The following is a 20041-nucleotide window of genomic DNA, read 5'->3' on the forward strand; positions in this document are numbered from 1 at the left end:
GTTTTGAATCAGCCTTTTGGCTTGTCCTAACTGTTGCGTGAAACTTCTGTTGCACCTGCATCTCATTAGGAGGGGCTTAAGGGTACTCTGACATGAGAAAATGGAGTCATCTTTCCAGCCATACATTTGGTAGACCCTGCGTGGTGGAATCTTAGCAAACCACATCAAACTGGTGGCACAGGTGCCAATAAATAGTGAGCAACACCTTTTTTTGTCCTTGTTTTGTACTCCCTGCCTGATTATCAGTGTTGCTACATTTTGTGATTAGCAGGCCATATCAGCTGACTCGGTCAACTCACTCAAGCAACCAGAAGATAGGCAAATTTTATTTATTTATGTGTTTATTTATTTATGTGATAGAATGCAGTGTTTTGCAGTGAGAACTTTTTAAAGTAGGGAAAGAGGGGACATGATTTTATTATTAGGACAGATGTCTTAAGAGGTTTGTGCTTGCATGGCAGATAAGCTGACAAACATCCCAGCTCAGACTGTCTTTCTGGAGATTATTTTCAGCATTCCTTGAAAAATTAACAGAATTATACTATGTTACCTGGTGCATTCAATTTCAGTGAATATTATAGTGATCATTCTGATCCATAGTCCTTTGGATACCAAGGACAAACTGCTTTATGGTTTCATTGAGACCATGAAAATGGGCCAGCGAGATTCCTACATGTCCTTCTCATACTTGCACATGGAAAGCTCTTTCTCATGCAGAACAGAAATAAGTCTCTGGTTCTTTTTATGAAGTTTTTGTTCTTTAGATCACAGTGGCTTTATTTCTCATCACCTGAGATTTTTACAGCTGTCAGGTGTTTCCAGTCCTTCATGAGTTATGGACCTGGAATCACTTTGCCCTCTCAGAGTTCATAAAGTAGAGTATATGGTTAAGGCAAATTCTTTAACATTATTGACTTAAGTGACATAGCAAGAATATTTTGCTTGGTTCTTCCTGTATAGCGGTTCTCACAGAGGTTGAGTCAAAGAAGACACTCATGAATGCTTTTGTTAAAGTATTGGGTAATCTGGTGCTTGAGAAATCTGTATGCAAATCCTGGCTTTGCCTCTGTTTTCTTCTATGACCTTGGACAAATTCTTTGCTCGCTCTGTGTACATGAGACATGATGGTAACATCTCTCTCATTTTCAAGGGTGGTGTAAGAATAGATCTTTAAGATCTTGAGGGGTCAGGGAGGCAGGAAATGTCATCAACCAAATGTATGCCATTTTATCACCACACTTGTACGCTGCTGTAAAGAAAGAAGCTTAAAAAGAAAAGATTTTTCTTATGTCTCCTAAAATGCTGACAGTCCATTATCACCCATCTACTCAATACGGTACCACCATCAGTCTGCCCAGCGTCTTGTACTGGGTACCTGAGTGGGATGGTGCCCTTTGGGTGGTTGGGTTTAGTTTTGGTTTTGCTGGGTTTTTTAATTATCAGGACACAGGTGGGAAAATTTGCAGCATTCATTTTGTCTGAATGTTGCCATGCCTTCTCTATGTATTTGGACTTTTTAGGTTTTTTTCCCTGTCTGTCAATTTTCCCTCTGAATAAGAGCAGTAGGGAGTAGTAGAAGATTTCTGTTTTATAAGGTATTTCCCCTCCCTTCCCTTGCTTTCTGTGCCTGGGAAGGTAGTGGCCTGCAGCGAATTCCCTGCAGCATCTGCGTTATTGCATACACATGCTTGTGACACTTTAACAGTAGTTGTCAGATAACATTAACGTGTTGCTGCCACAAATAAATCAAGCAGGGCTACAAGTGAAGGAGTGAGTGAATGAGAAAGGACACTCTCGTCCATCGCTGTCAGACAAGGCCACCATAAGTATTGTCTGCTCACTTCACTAGTGAAATTGCTGGCTGTATAGAGATGTGCTTAGTGGGGATACCCAGTCCATAGCCAGAAGCCCTCCTTTCCGTGAATACCCAATGGGCTTAGTTTATCAGTTATTCAGAATGAGGAGAAGGGGAAGCCTTCTGAGATACCCTTGAAGACCCCCTCTTCTTAAGTCCTGAGGACTGACCTTTTTTTATGACATATGTCTTTCTCTTGAGACAGACGTACAGTGTCTGGGGTACTGGAAATATCATTGCTGCCGCAGGGTCCCAAACCTCATGGTTTCTGTCAGGTGATTGAACGTGATTGCTCTGCTAAATCCTGCGGCAGCAGAGGGTATTGGTAAAAGACTATGCTGATTATGTTGAACGGGCACTGACTGCCTGGCTCGGATGAGTGGTCAGGTAGACCCTGAAGCCTGAAACCCCTGGCTGGCCTCCTGGCCCTCTTTCTAGGAAAGCTATAGCTAGTGGAGCTAGCCACCAGAAGAAACAACTGAGTGAGGGAAAAACAGTTTCACTGAAATTCCTCCCACAAAATTATAGCCCTCATTTGTCAGTGTGCTACCACTTAAGGTTCTCTGTTCTGTGGCTCTCTTTACACTTTGGAGAAATTCATTAACTTGGTACTGCTTATAAAAGGCTCTTTATCTGATAGTGCAGATGTTTCCAAACTCAGGAGTGCAAACTGTGCCTGGAATGCTGTCCTCCTACTGCTTGCAGAGGTCCTGGAATTATGTCTTGCATTTGAACACTGTATTAGAAAGTCGGCCAGCAGTAACTTCCTTACAGCTTAGATTGCAATATACTCAATGCATTGCCTCTGCAGGCTCTGCAGATATACCGGTAGCAGAAGTTAGGCATTTGAGAGCTGGCATAATGTGGCTGGAAAATTACTGTGTTAGTTCTCTCTCCTTAACGCTTGTTGACATAGTTTTATTAGGTTGTGATAGACTACAAGGAGATAGAGATCATAAACTTAATGTATACCAGACCATTGCCTGGTTCCTGAAAAGCATTGAAGTGTCACTTTGAGTGACTCTGTGATTCAGATGAGTTCTTTGCAAGACTGAAAGCTCAGAAAGTTTCAAGAAATTTAAAAAAAGAAAAAAAACTTCCTGCAGAAGCAGTTGCTTTTACTGTATGAAGGTGGAAAATTATTTCTTGCATATCTAGCTGTAGAAAGTGGCATCACTACTTTTTTTTAATTTATACATGATTGTCGTGTTCTTAAAATTCTCTCCATGACAAGTCTTTTGTATTTCCTTAAACTGGTGAAGGGCTTATTATGCTGAATTTGACAGGTTAATGATCAAGTAGGAAATCATATAACACTTGTTAGCGCAGTTTCTGATGATACAAAATTAACTGTATCCTTTTTACAGCTAAAATCAGAAACTAAATCTAGAGTTTGGAGGTAGGGGAGAGATTGTAGCAGATAAGTACCAAGAACACTGCCTAAGATCAGTGCTCCCTTTTCCCCTACTTTTATGTTGCATTTAGGATAGCAAAAGAAACATTAACCTTCATGCTGAAGAGTCAATACCAAAATGGTGGGATTTTGGAGGACTGTTGTGTGGGTTATTCTAGTGATAGATTGGTCTAATGCAGGATTTCTTGAAGTATCTTTCTCTGAAGCATCAGGATTAAAGTTTTGCCTGTCTAGCAGAGGTAATGATGCATGGTGGTTTGCGTGCTGGTTTGAAAGACCAAGCCTGTTTGAAGTGGACTGCCACCCTTTATTTATTCAGTCATTAGCTTCCTTGCTGGAACCACTGTGAAGGCTTGGTTTGGATGGAAATGTCTGTGATATGGGCAGCCTCTGGTAGTATGATGAGGGAAGCGGTACGGACAGCAATAGTAGCATGCCACTGCTAATAATAAGGATAATATCAAAAAGCGGTAAAGCAGTAAGAAGAGTAAAGGCATTTGCTTTGGCCAGCACTGGTCTAGAGTTGTGCTTGTGATTTTGAGAGCAGAAGAGCTCATAGCCTGTTTTCAGTCCCCATGCTCTGTGTATGTATTTTAATAACTTATGTTTTTCCTGTTTGAACAGAGCAAAGCCTGGAGAACAAGCTGTTCTTCTGGAATCCTGTAGTTCATTTATTCCCAGTAGATTCCAGTGGGAAATAAAATCAACAGCCTCTCCACTTCTGAACAGTGACCCTCACTGTGTTTGCTATTACCTCTCAGTGTCTGTCTCCATCGAAACTCAGGATATAATTGCTCAGCCAGAACATGCAGGGGAGCAAGAACTAAGATTTTCTGAGATTTAAAAAAGTACATGAATTACCTTTGATTTTGGGTGCCCAGAGACCATGCTTTACTGTAGGAGCAGCTCATTTGTTTAAACTGCTTTTAGAAATTGAACTTTTTATACAGGTACAGAGTTTCAGCTCCTCAAACCATCTTATCAAAGCATCTTAATGAACAGGTGACAGCTATACACCTGAAAATCTTTGACTGTGTGGGCACAAATGCCAAAAATTTATTTCCCTCTGGGGCCAGGAGAAAAAAGCAATTTTTTTATCTCTTGGTTGAATTTGCATTTGACTTTCCTATCACTTCATGCTGTTTAAATGGATTAGTGACTGAGTTCTGCAGCACAGGAGCTGGAGAATATTTCCAATGTGCATACCTTGAAATGCACAAAATGGTTTTAAATCAGGTGTTGCAGAGCAGTTAAAAATGGCTTCTTTGATGCACACAGCAAGAAAGGGAGGTAATAGCCAAATGACAGGAAAGACTGATTTATCAAAATAAAAATGCAAGGGGACCTGGTCTAATGATATCTGGTGAATAGAAGGTTTCCTAGAAGTGCTAAAATCCTGGTTGAATCTTAATCCTAGAGGTCTGGACTGTAGCTCCATTTTCTGTATGCCTTGCCAAATAAAGAAGGACTAAAATTATGCTCAGGTGGGCAGAAAACAGTGTAGTAGTTGGGGCCTACAGATCAGAGCAGGCTGTGGTGAAAGGGGGAATATATGAAAAAAAGTTATTTCAGAAACATAATAGTTTCTTTAAAAGATAAAAACCCACATGATAGTTGTAAAAATTAGTAGGGGTAGTTTCAATGATTAAATAAATTCTGTTCTGTGTGAATAAAGTACTTGTGATGGTGTCAATGTTTTATGAGTCTTACCACAAACTGCTTGACTACGTAAAGTAAAAGGTAGAGAGAGAATTAATCAAATGTTTGTTGTTTCTCTGAAGACCCATATAGCAATCATACTGTGGGGAAAATGATAGCACATACTGGCAACACATCTGTTAATTATAAGCTACTCAATGATGGAGGTTCTTTTGCCCTGTTTTGAGAAGATCTGACATAGTAGTCTTGTGGACCTGACTAGCGTCTCAAATAAGAACAGTAGGAGTCAATGTCTAAGCAGCTACGTACCCTTGCTGTTCTTACTTGGGTTGCGCAGATGCAGCAAAAGCAGAATTTGGCTTTTCTCAAAAGCTGGTGGGGCTTTAGGATGTAATTCATGAGCTGGAACAAGACTGTTCTTGGCTCAGCAGGGAGGTTCTGCAAATCAGAGCTGCTCTCCATGGGAGCAAGGGCATCCAGCCTCCCTTGGGAAGCAGTTCCAAGTATTCAACCTTGGAGTTGGAGAATTTGACCTCCTTCCTTGGAGGAGGAGAAAGGACTTTCCTGTAAATTCTTCAAACTGCCCCTTCTGGGGAAAGGACGTTGTAGTGGAGGAGCTCTGGCAGTGCCTTGCATCCTTGGGATCCCCTCAGACCAGCCTGTCTTCAAGCCACAGCACAGTCTAGAAGCAGCATTAGTTCCTTGATCAGCAGTGCGCTCCGCACATTGAGCAGGTGTCAAGAGTGGTTGGCGAAAGATATCATGGACATGGCCATGGTATGTGTTAAGGACAGGGGTGAAGGTAGTAGTCTGGGACCACTGCCCACTTGCCTGAAACCTTTCTCATGAGTAGGGTAGGTTCCCACGTTGTCCATTTCCTTGCTGTGCTTCCTGTGTTGTGTCCTCTATCAAGTATTCTGAAATTGGGCATGGTGAAAGTGGAAATAGTTTAGAGGGGCCAAAGGTATTTAATTGCCTAGTGCTTGCTGGTGATGGATTATTGTATAAGCTGTGTCAAGGAACACTGGAGTACAGAAATAGAAACCTTACATACTTAGATGAGGAGAGATGTAGACTACCTGTCTTTCTAATCATAAGATAGCATGAAGAAATGTGTGTTGTCTGTTTGATACAGCTGTTACAGAGTAGCTAAAAAGGGGCTTGACTGAACACCTGCTGGGTGACATTTAACTGTAGTTGGACTGAGGCAATTCTGCAGAGCTGGGGAAAAATTGAGATGCCGTGGCATAGGGTTGTTCACCTCCCCTGAGGGAATTGCACCTGCTGTTAATAAGACGATTTTCGATGTCGGGGATCTTTGACTGCTTCCAGACACTTTAGGAACTGTTGTATTGAGCACATTCTCTATCTGCATTCAGACCAAGGGCTGACCTTTTTCTCCCTAAAGTGGAAGCTGTTACTGCCAGGTGCATCTTTTATTCCTTTGATGCTGGAACTGATGTTAGGCACTCAAATTGAGAAGCAGGAGCAGAGCTGAGAAGGCATGCTTGCAAAGAGGCACTTCATGATCAACCAAGTTTCTTTACTGTTCAGTGTCAGCTACATTGACTTCCACTTCCAGCGGCTTTTATGATAGTATATAGGATAGTGGACTTAGGAAAATGTACACTTTAGGTCTTTCTTTCTCTAACCTTCCCCTCCCCCAAGAAATCACTGCTCACATTCCTTGAATTAAAGAAAGGCATGGGAAGTAGCCCAACCTTATTTCAATGTCTAATTCCTTTCCTTCATTGTTGTGGATAGATAACTCCTAGCATTTTAATTCCTGTTGTTTAGACCAGATGTGTGCATAGTTGGATGAAATCATGATTAGATGCTAGCATCTGACCCATCTGTGGTGGTAGGAAATGGTGGGGAAGGTAAATATGCTCCATGGAGTCCAAGTCCTGGATATTCACTTGTATCAAACACATTGAAATTCCAATAAAACTTAGTGCCAGTTTTCCAACTAGTTTCTCTTTGAAAGGAGCACAGCTTGCTCTGAACTAATTAAACACCCATTTGTAAGATAGTTCTTCCTGATCTGTTCGGTGCTGATAAATCAGATATAGGAATGTTACACTGTAAAAGTGATATTTTAAGGCCAAATTGAATCTATGAAGTTGGGCACTCATGCTAGGGTATGTGACACATTGCCTACTGAGCCTTGTTTGAAACTGATAAAATCTTGCCTGTGAGCTATTCAGCGTTTAGGTGGCCGCTGCAGCCTCCGTTCACTCCCCTTGTTTAAGGCAGTCCCAGGACAAACACAGTGTTTAACAGTTACATTCTCTACCAGCGAGGTGTAGCAACAGAGACCATTTGGTTCTTTGCAGACCTGCCAGGTCAAGGGACTGTACACGTAGTTTGTTATTGAGCGGAAGTTATTTTGGGGGCAGAAAAACAGTGGGAAAAAAATAGTAGGTTGATTTCAGGTTCTATAAGAAGGAAACGTGTAATCATTCCAGAAAAAGTGCAGATGTTTGTGCTTCTCTGTCCATAACTTACTAGTCCTGGCTCCCTGTTCTGATCTCCGCTTCTCTATCTCCATTTCCCTCTTCTGTCCCGTTTGGTTTGGATTCTGCCTCTTCTGAGGTTCTACCACACTCTCCCTTCTCTCCCCTCCCACCCCCTTTTTGTTGGTGTGTTTTCCAAAACTACCTAGACATTGTGAACTTTTCAGTTAAACATGAATGCAACAAACAAACTGATAGATAACAACATAAGAAATTTTTGCCCAGGTTCTGGTAATAACAAAAGTATTAGACAAACTTAGCTGTGGTCAGTACTGTTTGTGATGCCTGGCATTATGCCAATGGCTTAGCATCGGATCGTTGAAATAGTTGGTTTTATCAGTTGATTTCTGCTACAAATTTCTGAAATAGTTTCTTAAAAAGTAATAGGGTTTGGAGGTTTTTTATTCATACGCAAATAAGATACATCTGAGTTGGTGTATTTTGTGTTTTGTCTTTTAAGAGTTGCATGACTATTTTCTGGAACTTCTGATGGAACCATTCTGAGAAACTTTTCTACCCTTTGTTTAGGAAAGGTATTTGACGTTCTCAAAAGAGCAGTTGGTTTTAAAGACTGTCTTGGAGACCTCAAGGGATGAAGGAAGTCAATGGCAGAAAAGATCCATTTAAGTCTTTTGTTCTAGTCTTTTCTGTTTCTGTATTCTCCTGGCTTTGCACTGCCTGTCTGGAATTATGACCTTCACCATCCTTTCTCTTTTTCTTCTGTTCACTGTTACTTTACCAGCTCTGCAGCAGGATGTGTTTGGGCCTTCTGTGCACCAGATGATGTATCAGTTATCACTGCTATCTGTCAAGGACCACCTGCTTTGCCTTTGAAGGGATATCTCATATTTGCTTATGACTGATTATTGTAAAGCACTAAGAAGTGTTTGATGAGATAAGATCTCAGAGATATAATTAATCATTTTGTCTAGTTCTATCTCTCTTAAGTTGATAAAGCTAAACTGGTAAGAAAAGAACTGGATCCAATATCTTTATCCTATCAAAAGTGGCTTAGGAGCTCCCTATTGGATTTAGACCGACAAATGATATCACATTACAGTAGCATGGCAGAGAACCAATCTATGATTTCAAAGCACAGTCATAGAACTGATCACATACTGAAAGATTTTACACCACTTTGTACCATTTTTTATTATTATTATATCTTGATAAATTCTGTATTTTATTTTATGTGGCTCTCATTTCCCGGATATAAAGGCAATAACTGTACCTGGTTTTCAGTAGATAGCAAAACCTCTCTCAGCTATGTTTTTCCTCTTTAAGCAATTATTTATCCAGTTACCTTCCACGTTTGAAGTATTTTTCATAAACTCATTTTGTTTTGAAGTATACTAATAAATCTCCACATAATACAAGTGCTGATTTGTGAAAGGCTTACTAGGCAAGGACAAGTGCACAGGTTCTGTATTCTCGGAAATGAAAAATCTAATGCCATGACTAAATATTTAAGCAGTGATGCAACAGATGATGATGGCAGGGAAAGTAGATTGCAAGCTAATTTGTTTATGATCAATATTGTCCACTCCAGGGAAAGTTAAGTGTCTCTTTGGGATATATTAAGAGAAATACTGTATATAATATAATAAAAGCAAGTACTGCTATTTAGTGCCCTTTAAACTTCAGCAGAATTTTGTATCAATTTTTGGATATGACAGTTTTTTAAGAGGCAAGTGGGGAATGAACTACGTAGTCCATAAGGTCTCTTAGGTCCTTTGCTGTCTTGTTGTCATATTACAAAAAATTCCGAAAATAAGTACTATCTATTTTTTTCTGTCTGTCTTCCTCAGATTAGGTTACTTTAAATATTCGTAATTCACTGTTTTTCAAAGTCCAATTCTGTGGTGTACAGTATCCTCTTGGGGAGGTTAGTATGATATTAGGCCTATTTTAAGTTCACCTCAGAAAACCTATTCAGCTGCATAATCTCTGGTAATGATCTTTGGGAGAAAAAAAGTACATGCTCAATTACAGACTCAAAATTTTCCACTAGCTACAGAAATTTGGATTTATTTTCTTTATATCCTGCCCAATTCTCAGCAGACCAGCTTACTTCGATTGTCAGAATTCAAAGACTCTTCCAAACTCTGCATCTCCAGCAAAGTGGGGTTGATTTGTTTGTTTCTGTTAAACATTTGAATTTTTACAGTATCGTAATGCCAATATTTTCAGTATATTCATCTTATACGTTTGACAGTGAGAAAAAGCAGGTTTAAGATCCTAGCAAAAATAACCTTCAGCTATAGCATATCTTGATTCAAGAATCCAGCTTCCTACCATTTCATAATGCTTACAGAAATTGATGATGCAGTCTTGTGGTATGGGACTTGGATAATGTTTTCAATACATATGCCTCAAAAGTATACCTTGAAATATTCTCCTTCAGATTCTGCAAAGCAATTAAAGCTGTGCCCTGTAACATACACTGTCAAAAGCTCATGGTAGCAGAGTAACCAAATTGTTGGAGCTATCAAAAAAGAATGAGGTTCACCTTGGCTAACTTAAAAATACTAATTTGGTTTGGTCCTGGAATTGTAAGGCCATGCCTTTGTGTGTGTGTTTGGGGGGAAAGACAGGACTGGGGAGCTGAGAAAGAAGTCCAGGGTGGATAATAACGAGAATTACCATATAAAGAAGGCAGAATGAAAGACACATGAAGAGTGAAGTAGTGCAGCTCTGAAGGTAGAGAGAAGAGGGGTTGTATCTAATGAAATGAAGACAGGCTAAATTGTCTTGTGTAATTTGTGTTATAAACAGAGCCGGTCACAACCATTGTCGTTAGCTTGTCTTGTCTTTATAAACAATTCTGAAGAGTCTTTTAGCGCTTCTCTGTAAAATCTTTATTGTATTACTGTAGACCATTGAAATTCAGTATGACGAAGCTGAAGGCCAAGGAATGTGCCTTCGAGCTGTCTGTTGTGCTCAGTTAAAATTTGGTTGGGAATTTGCCTACCGATAGGTTTTGTGTTGTTGAAACCAAATCTGTTTAGAGATCGGTATGCTCAACTGCTCAAGCAGCCAAATGATAAGATATGATAACGAATCTCGGACTTCTATGCAACCTCTCTCATTCAGAAGTAAGCTTAGTTTACTGTAATAGCTGGCAAAACCGCACATCGGCTTTTAAAGGAGAGTATTCAGTTGTGATCCAGTAGATTGACTTGTGTATTAGTGGTGGCTGCGCACAATCTTTGCTATCTGCTATGAATGCTGCTTCTTCACCTCATCTGGTACAAGCCACTGCTTCACTTCAAGAGTTCAAACTTTGCTGGTGGTGCTTGGTAAATTTTGTTTATTAAAAATATATGTTGGTATAGGGATGTTAATATGAATGAGCATAGCTTGTGGGCAAGCTGCCCCAGATTGATTTCAAACCCAGCAACAGAAGAAGAAAGGAGGTCTTCTTTAAATCAAAACTGAAATATCCAGCTGTATTCCATTCTTTCTCCAATTTTACATTTCTTCCCACACGAACAAACAAAACCAGCCTAACTCACCACCTCCCAAAAACACACATTCTAAATGCTTGGGAAATAACAATTTTTATATTTTACAGACCATATTTAGGGCACTCATTGCTGCCTGCTGAGCAACTGGAGAATGTTCTTTTTTCCCAGATAAATAAGACTTTCATGTAACTAGATAAATATTTTTGTTTTCCCAGTGACCTGGAGGTGATGCCTGTGCTTAAATGACTACGGAAGATAAGGGGTGATGCGCTGCCTGTATCTGAGTCCAGGGCTCCCAGAAATATTCCCAGAAACACTAAGGATCAGGATGCAGTGTGATGGCAGGGAAGCAGAGGGGTGTTGATCTTCATGATTTTGCTTATTTAGTGCGAATATTTTTTCTCATAGCCATTGAAAGCAACCACAGGTCTTGGGAATATACTTCTCTGTGAAGTGTGTTTGCTGGCAGCGCATCCTTTGCCAGGAGGATGGAGAGGGCAGGTAGTGGCAGCTGTGGAGGTGACTGTGAAGAACTGGGATCCTACAGGTTGGGCTGCAGAGTTCTCTTCTGCTGAGATCATGTAGGTAGTATGGCTGCCAGGCACAACCTGATCCAAACAAAAAAAAAATGCAGAAAAGCAAAGTAAACAAAATTCTGCTCTTCTCATGGGTCAAATCAGCATATGTATTTCCTTGTTGAGTTAGTTAGCATGTATTAAACGGAGTTTCATGTGTGTTTCAGTCTAGTGGACTAATTTTAAGAGGGCCTGATAGAAAACCTAAGCATTTGGCTTCCCTTCCTCACATCCTTTCCACCAGATAGGGAAGGAAATACGATATAAAGATGAATCAAGGACATTTCTTGACCTTTCTCCTCACTGATGGATCACAGCTTCCCTTAGCTTCAGAGGCATTGTGGAGAATCGCAAAAGCATAACCAGACTCTTCTTAATCCAACTTCTATTCAATTACAGTGTTTTCTATTAACACCTTTTAAATTAACACCTATTGTATCTTCTTACATGAACAGCTCCTCCCACCTTAGGAGTGCACGAGCAGGTGGGAGTGGCATAAAGACAACTCAGATATGCTTACAATCATTTGCAGAACAACTGATTTTGCTGGAGTATCAGAGCTTTGCTTAATTTTCTTAACTAAGGTCATTGTCTAAATTGCCTAAGCTATCATGCATCTGGGCAAATTTTGTACAGTTGTCAAAATTATCTTGACATACTTTCTGTGTGAAGATGTTTACCCAGTGACAGCTGTGAGTCATGCACAGAAAGACTAGGAGCTTTCATCCACTTTTGCGACCTCAAAGAGATGTACCTAGTGTTTGAAGTCCTTTTTGAAGAGCTTTTACTTCAAGAAGGTTGTATTTGGTTGCTGAAGTCTTTGACACATAGGTACCTCTATGGATCAGAAATAAACAGACTTTCAGGGGGATGAATTCACTCATGGTACAAATGCGTTTTCACTAGGGTCAGGTTAAGTGAGCTGGAGTGTTAAACATGCTCCGACTAACCCACTGCCCAGTATTGCTTGTGAGAGCTGTGGCAATCCCAGCCCTCCATTTCTAGCATGTTGTTCCTTCTGGAGGCTGCCACAGCAGATTTGAAATTGGCCAAACTTGCAGCTTGTGCTCAGCTCTCTGTGCTGAGGAGAGGCACATGGCTGGTGTTCCATCTCTTAAGATAAGAAGCCATTGGAGTTGAAGGAGAGAGCCTGGTTGCAAAGACTTAAGAGGTGGTAATTTAAATAGTAAAGCAGGGGTTGAATCATTAACAGGGGAAGGGAAAGGGGAAATGTCCCTGTTTCAGCAGAAGAAGCCTTTCCATAAGTTGTTTCAGGGTCTCACTCTTGCATCCAAGGGCCACTGCATGTTTCCCCTTGAGTGGCGGCTTCCCACGTGGCTGCAATCTCCTGCTTAGCCATGGGCTGTCGGCTTGCCTCATCTGGTTCACCATCAAGGATCCTCACATGAAAACCAGTGCTGATTCGTAGCTCCTAAAGTATGTTAAGTGTGAAGATGCATAGAAACTTGGTTGCCACGGAGATTCAGTGAGGATGGACGACAGGACATGGCAATCTCCTTGTCTACTATTTTGTTGCTAGCAAAGGGCAGCACTTCCTCCCCACCAGGCTGTGCCACCATACAGAGGATGCTTAGCTGGGTTCGTGATAGAGTTCCAGGAAAATTTAGACACAGAAATACTTCTTTTAGCTGCTGTTACACCAAGATTAGGTCAGGACAGTCTATTCTCCTCTTCTTAACCTTATCATTTAGTAGCCAAAAAAAATAGGATCTCATGGAAATCCCAGCAGAAAAAATTGTTAATAAAACAGTGATAGGGAAGTAGAATTCATCAGTTTGATGTAGGAATGTTTTCTCTTAAGGAAAATACGTCTCTATTGGTAATGCTTTGTTCTTTAATAAAATCGGGATTTAAAGGTTTTAATTATAAAAAACCCCAAATCATAAATACTGTATTCTGTATGGCAATAAGAGGGAAAGAATGCATGGAAGGTTTGCAATTGCAACAAATGTAAATGAAATTTAAATGAATTAAAATGTTGTAGAATAAGGTGTGAGCCATTAAAATTAAGAAAGCACAATCAAACATTTTGATGCCTTCTGAAACAACTGGAAGAATTGAAAAATATAAAAATCTTAATTTTCTGCGCCGGGTGAGGGGGGTAGTGTATTATGTCTCTACCTGCAACCATGTATTTAAAAGGTAAACTTTAAAATCATTTTGTATTCTAAAGAAAGAACGAACTTAGGTGGGGCAAAATACTTGTTTGACTTTCCCATGGGAGAACAGAGCATCACATCTAAGAGATCAACATATACCTGGGCTGGGAGGTGAGGTGGTCACAGAAATACACAGAATGGATAGCTTCAGTGTAATGTTTTTATTGATTGTAATTCTTGAACAGAGACATTCACAAGTGGCATAAGGGTTCTTTTAGTGTTTTCAGCCAAAATACCACTGCTTTGCTCTCAGCAAGTAACTTTATGCTGAATACAGAATCTAGTTGAAAGATTAAAGTAGACAGCTTTTGCTCCTTGTAGGCTTCCCAAATAGAAGGAATATGCAAAAAAGTTTCAGAAGTATTTCTGCAAAGAAATTTTTTGTTCTCAACATCAAGTGAAGAGATTTGCTGCGTATCTGGAGCGTCACTCTCTAATAAATTCTGCTACTCTGGCATAGTTAAATTATACTATGACTTAGGGAAGCATTTAAACTTTCAGAGCTGGCTTCAGTGGCACTACTTGTGTGCATAAAGCACACTTAGAGAAGTCTTTGGAAGATAGTGGCTGTAACCAATTATCTGTTCAGCTCGAAATCCAAGTAAGTGGTTGCTGCACAGAGGCAGCAGACCAGAGAGGGAAGGCACCATATAGCAACTTCAGAAAATTTGTTCTTAGACTCTGGTGTATTGACGTAATCTTTTGTTGTTGCAGTTATTTCAAGTACTCAGTAGAAGTACTTGTCAGATTTAAAATAAAAAAAACTACTCCTAATTTCTTCACTAGTACTTACCCTGTTCTTTACTGGCCAAACACTGGGAGAAGACCATATGACTTTAACTGTTTAATTATCTTTCTAGCATAATCTAGAAGTTTTCACTATCTTAGAGCTCTACTAGTTGTAGCTCTGGGAAATGAAAGATGTTGTTGTATATACAGCGCAAGTACATGAGTAATTTGATCTTGGAGCCAGCTGATGTTGTCTTTCTTTTTAATTTTCATTATGCCTTTAGCTCCGTAGCTGCTCCAATTTTTTTTATTAGAAAGTAGTATATAAAGAGGCAATACAGGGTTAATTGCTGTTCAGGGAAAGTGTTTAAAGAACAGCACCAGGTATACCTTATAGCAACAACATTTTTTCATAATGTTTGTGCTTTTTATCTTTAGAATTTATCTGTACTTCCAATTCAGGATTGCACACATAGGTGCTGTAGAAATATCTTCGATAGCTAGAGCTTTTGTTCTTACATTGTTTCAGAGAAATATTAAATATTTTATAATATTTTTTCATGGTTAAGAAAAGGAACTCTCAAAGTAAAGCTAATTTCAGTGTCTGCCCCTGCCATTAATAGTTGGTCTGATTTGTCAATTCAGTATACAACCACTATGAAATATAGTCTAGGAACTCAGTTGTTATCTGCTTTTAACCTAGCTGTTAAAAGCACTGATAATTGATTTAACAAAAAATTTAGTATTGGGTGAGTATCATGAGAACTGGAAAGCAGAGGCAGAGCAGTGTCACACTCTGGAAAGAAGGGATATGTAGTTTTTTGTTTGCTCTAGATTGTTTTGCATGACTTTTTAATCTCCATGTATGTGCTTTCCTTCTCCCTGTGACAGTTTTACTGCCCCACAGTAAAAGCTTAAAATGTAGTTGTTTTCAAAATAGGACTTTATGAAAATATCAAAACAGTATTTTTTTTTAATTAAAAATAAATAGGAGAACAAAATACTGATTAATGGTGTGTTGGAAACTAACAGGGAATAGCCTAGTGCTGTGATCTCAGAAGAGAAATAATCCTGAGCCTCTGCAAGAGAAGTGGACCAATGCAGAGTAACTTGGCAAAAAACAGAAGCTGTGATTTTTATAATAAGCGGTGATATTCCAAGGAATACAGCCCGACTTCTCATGTCAGTAACCAGCCTTGTTTGCTCTGGCAGAGGTAGGGAACTATCAAAATTTATCTTGACACTATCCTTCCTAAGCATGTTGTTGTCGCTTAATTACATATTGAATAGCATCTGGTGTTTGAAGAATAATCAAATAGAAACACAGCAGGGAGAAGTGTGGCAATATTGGTGCGAGCTGATACTTTTTTCAGCTTGTGGTGATCTGGAGGCTCTCCCCTGGTCTCTTAGCCATCCCGGTTCTTCCTCAGACTGGCCTGAAACGCCCAAAACATCAATTTTGTAACAATAGTGTCAGGCCAAATTTAGTTCTCAATTTTGATTTTGTAACACCAGGTTTTCATAACTCCTAGAACATGTGGAACTAAACTGTTTCCATCTCTCTCTTTTTTTCCTTCAGTCACCAAGGGAAAAAGTATTGAAAACGGTTTCCTGCAAGGGATTCAACAAAAGGATTGTAGCGCTCTGTTTGTGCGGTGAAACCAAAGTGACTAGAAACCGTCTGGCCTGTTTTGTTTGAGATTGAGTGATCTGTTATTCCAGTGGAACTAAGAAGTCGCAGTGGTTTTTGAAAATCCCTCATAGTACATAGCTTTTTCTTTCATACTGAATTACCTTAAAAAACTCTGCCTCGGTAGCATCAGGGTAATAGCATTTGTCTGCCACACGCAGATGCTGTAAGAGTAAACGTCTTACTTTATGAAATACTCAAATATGGCAATACTGAAGACAGGTTTAATAGCTTATCTAGAGTTATATGTAAGTGAAATAGTCTTCTATAAACTATTATTTTCCAAAATCAAAAGGGTAGGAATCTTCTTAGTCTAAATCTCCAGCCAGGCAGGGGAAGGATATCAACTACAAAATAGACAATTATATTTTCCCATTGTCTTGAACAGCTCTTCAAGCACAGATTGTCTGAAATAGTTGCCATAATGTGTTTTTACTTCTCAGGCCATGGAGCTCAGGGAATCAGTTTTTTAATATCTACATCATCTCTTTCCTCCTGGGACTGAAGCTGGTTACCATAGCAAAATGGCAAGGAAACTGATAAGCAAGTAGTACCATTTGGCAAACAGGATATAAATTTATTTTATTAAAACAGAGAACTGTGAAAATAATTAATGAGATTAGAAAGTTCTTTTTTTTTTTGCTTTAATATATTTTAAAACACCTGTGAAGAAAATTGTGAACAGATATTGAACAAAATGCACTTGCTCACATAACAAGTGTTGCTGCAAATAGTAGGAGCTTCAGTTTTAAATCTCTGCAGATCTTTGATACTCTAACATTACAATGTAATTTCTCCCCTTATGTTTCAGGGTGTTGCAAAGATGCCATGCTGTGAATTAAATGAGTTTCTGCTTAACAGTATTTATGGGTGTCTGTCCCCTGCTACTTAAAAATTACATTGCAATATAGTTTTTAATCCTACTTGATGAAGCATGGTCATCTGAGTCTGTATTGTAAATTAGTCTGTGAAGTCCCTTGGGTTTGTGTAAAATGATCTCAGTGAGTGCTGAAAAGTTAAATTGCTTTGCGTTCCACAAACGTTATCAATAAAATGAAGTCTGATGATGTTTTTTATACTCCCCTTTGACAATGTTGGTGTCAATGCATAACATGAATCGCGTGCCTTGAATGGTACAGCTCGGCTGTTTAAGGCATTATCACAACAATGGTATCTTCACTAGGCGGACTTTCTGTTGGTACTGAGATATACCCAAAAAGAGCTTGTTTTCAGGACTGAGTTGTTCCTCTTTTCTGCTTGGTTAACTCCTGATATGTTGCCTGCCATCCAAACAACATGTCTTCTGTTCTTGGTGCAAGAGTTGAGTCACTGTTTTGGGGAGTTTGTTTTGGGTTTGCACTTTTGACTGTAAGTCAAATGAAGTCGCAGATTTTGGGGATTAAAAAATAAAACTGCATATTTCCTTAAAATCTTCTCTGCTCTCAGTTTTATCCATATCAGATATATGATGCGTGCTTATGCTATGTTATATGCCCCAACAAATTTTCCACTTACCATGCAACTGAATAGCTCCAACAGAGAGGATTTGGGAGTCTTGCTGTAATCTGGCCATGCAAAAGATGCTATTTAGTCTTAACTCCTTTGAGGCCATAGTAACTGTATTGAACTTGTAGAAGTGTTGTTCACAGGCTGTGAGTCATAATCAGTGCAGCTGTGGAGCAGAAATCAGGGTAACTCCTAGGAAAACTTTATTTCTACTCTCTTTTTAAGCTCTTTCTTCATTATAATAAGCACTGGTGGTGTTTTGGGGAGGGGGGGGGTGTTCATCCTTAAAAATTATCATTATCCGCAAAAAATACCATCAAATGCCCATTGGATGCAGCACTGGGTTAGGGTAACTGGGCAGGATCTAGAGTGGAAGTTGGCTGGTGTCTGATCAGCTTGGGGGAGAGATGGAGGACCTTGGATCTGGCGGGATCCAGGCAGCCTTAGAAAGAGCTGAATGAGAATATAATTGTGAAGGAGATGTGTGAGTTTAGGATCAGGACTTATTTCATGTTCATGTGTATGACCTGCACCTTTGATACCCCTATGTCTGTCCAAAGTGTGGACTCTTTGGATAGACAGAGCAATCTGTAGGGGATGAGAATGGTTTCCTCCGTGGAAACCACTTACCTGCAAATACACGTAGCTGGCATTGATGATAATCACCAGTGGCTATCTATAACCTGCAGGTTATTGTACTGCAGTATGATGCATAAGTGTGGCAATTCATTGCGGTGACATAGCCCAAAATGCAGCACTCTGATGCAGGAGCTTGGGAAGTTGGAGTGTTGCCATCTACTGGCAGCCATCCACAGAGAGAAGTCCCTCAGCTGGCTGTAGCTTGAGATACTGCTTATTTTGAGCTGAAAGATGAGGTTTTTCCGCCTAAATCCTGTTTCAAGGCAGAGTTGTTAATAAAATAATTGTTGCTGTCCTTAGTGCATGGATGTAGTCAAACAGTTAGAGTAATCCCAGTGCAGTTTCTCGGAGAGGTGGTTACTCTTCGGGATGTGGGTCCATGTTTTGACACGGGGGTGGCTTCTCTCTCCTGCACAGTGACCAAGTTGGTTTGGGGAGTCCTGAGCACCCCTGTGAGCCCAGGGCTTGAGGGGTGCCCTGCACCCCTCCTGCCCTTCAGAGCCTGGCCTCGTATTTTCAGGGAATGGGCTGGTCTGGAAATTACCTTTTTTTATTCTGCAGTACAATAGTAATAAAGGTGAAGGGTATATTTGGACTCATTAGCGAAGAGACCAAAGATCCCTATTTTTAAGAATCTTGCAGGTCTGACAGTCTTTCCTCCTAGAAGAGATGAGAGGTGTTTCAAATAAGTCTGTCCTCAAAAGGGAATTCTAGTACAGCTTATGCAAAAAGTTCTCTCAAAAAGTTATACTGTCACTGACCTCTGTCAAGGGAAATATTTACATGGCACCATCAGAAGCAGTTTTGAACATTTTGCATGAACCAAATGCCACCAATGGAAATGGATTTGTTTTTTCCTTTTTATTAAAAAATAGTTGAGAAATAAAAGATTGCAACACTAGTTTTCAGCAAAAGTTATGTGACTGCTTCCTTGCAAAACACAACCCACATGGAAGCAGAAGAGTGATGTAGCTTTTCCTTTGTGCTTGTCCGGTCCAAATATGCTTCAGACTTAACAATTCTTTCTGTAGTCATCTTCACAGAAATGTAAAAACGTATTTTTTTGTATCTAGTAACATAAAATTTTTAGTTGGAACTAGATTTAAAAAATCTATTTCATGTGCTCTTAAACCTTGTGAATACCAACATTTTCCCTTCAGTATTTTAAGCACTATTTCAAAATAATGGTTTAATCTATCTTTGATATGTTTTCAAGCCAGATATGTAGGTACACAAACATGGAAATATTTGTGTTCCTCTGTCAGATCTGTCTGCATGAGTCTTAGCTGACTTTTAGCTGACAGAGCAATGATGCATTTTTAGATAGATTTTTGTCACAATAGTTCCAAGATACTGGATTACCAAAAGCAAGATTACAGACTTACCAGTGGAGTTGTATTTTTTACCAATGAAGTAATACACAGTGTTAAGAACATATATTTGAGGCCATATATGGAAGTTTTATATTTTAAAGTCTAGAGAGGCAAAATACACTGGAATTGAGAGCTTGAGGTTTAAGTGTGGCTTGGATTAAGGAGTCGTGGAAGGGGCTGGGTTCTGGCTGGTGCTTTGTTACTGATGGCAGGTTTCCAAAGTGTAACCAAGTGTTCTTCTCTTTTTTTTTCTTTTTTTTTTTTCTTTTGTTGCAGCTGGTCTCCAATGTTCTCATCTTCTCCTGTACAAACATTGTAGGCGTGTGTACCCACTACCCAGCAGAGGTGTCCCAAAGACAGGCTTTCCAGGAGACCAGGGAATGCATACAAGCCAGGCTGCATTCTCAAAGGGAAAACCAGCAGCAGGTAAGAGCAACA

General features: G+C 39.7%; 1 protein-coding gene across 1 annotated transcript in view; it reads left to right on the forward strand.

The window, feature by feature from the left end:
- Nucleotides 1–20041, forward strand: part of ADCY5 (adenylate cyclase 5) — a 220636-nt gene that overhangs the window by 109140 nt on the left and 91455 nt on the right. Inside the window, exon 2 of the mRNA XM_069780958.1 lies at nt 19880–20029. Coding sequence (XP_069637059.1) covers nt 19880–20029 — 150 coding nt within the window. The remainder of the gene's footprint in view (nt 1–19879; nt 20030–20041) is intronic.

Source organism: Haliaeetus albicilla, chromosome 4 (genome assembly GCF_947461875.1).
Source record: "Haliaeetus albicilla chromosome 4, bHalAlb1.1, whole genome shotgun sequence".
NCBI classification, from domain to species: Eukaryota; Metazoa; Chordata; class Aves; order Accipitriformes; family Accipitridae; genus Haliaeetus; species Haliaeetus albicilla.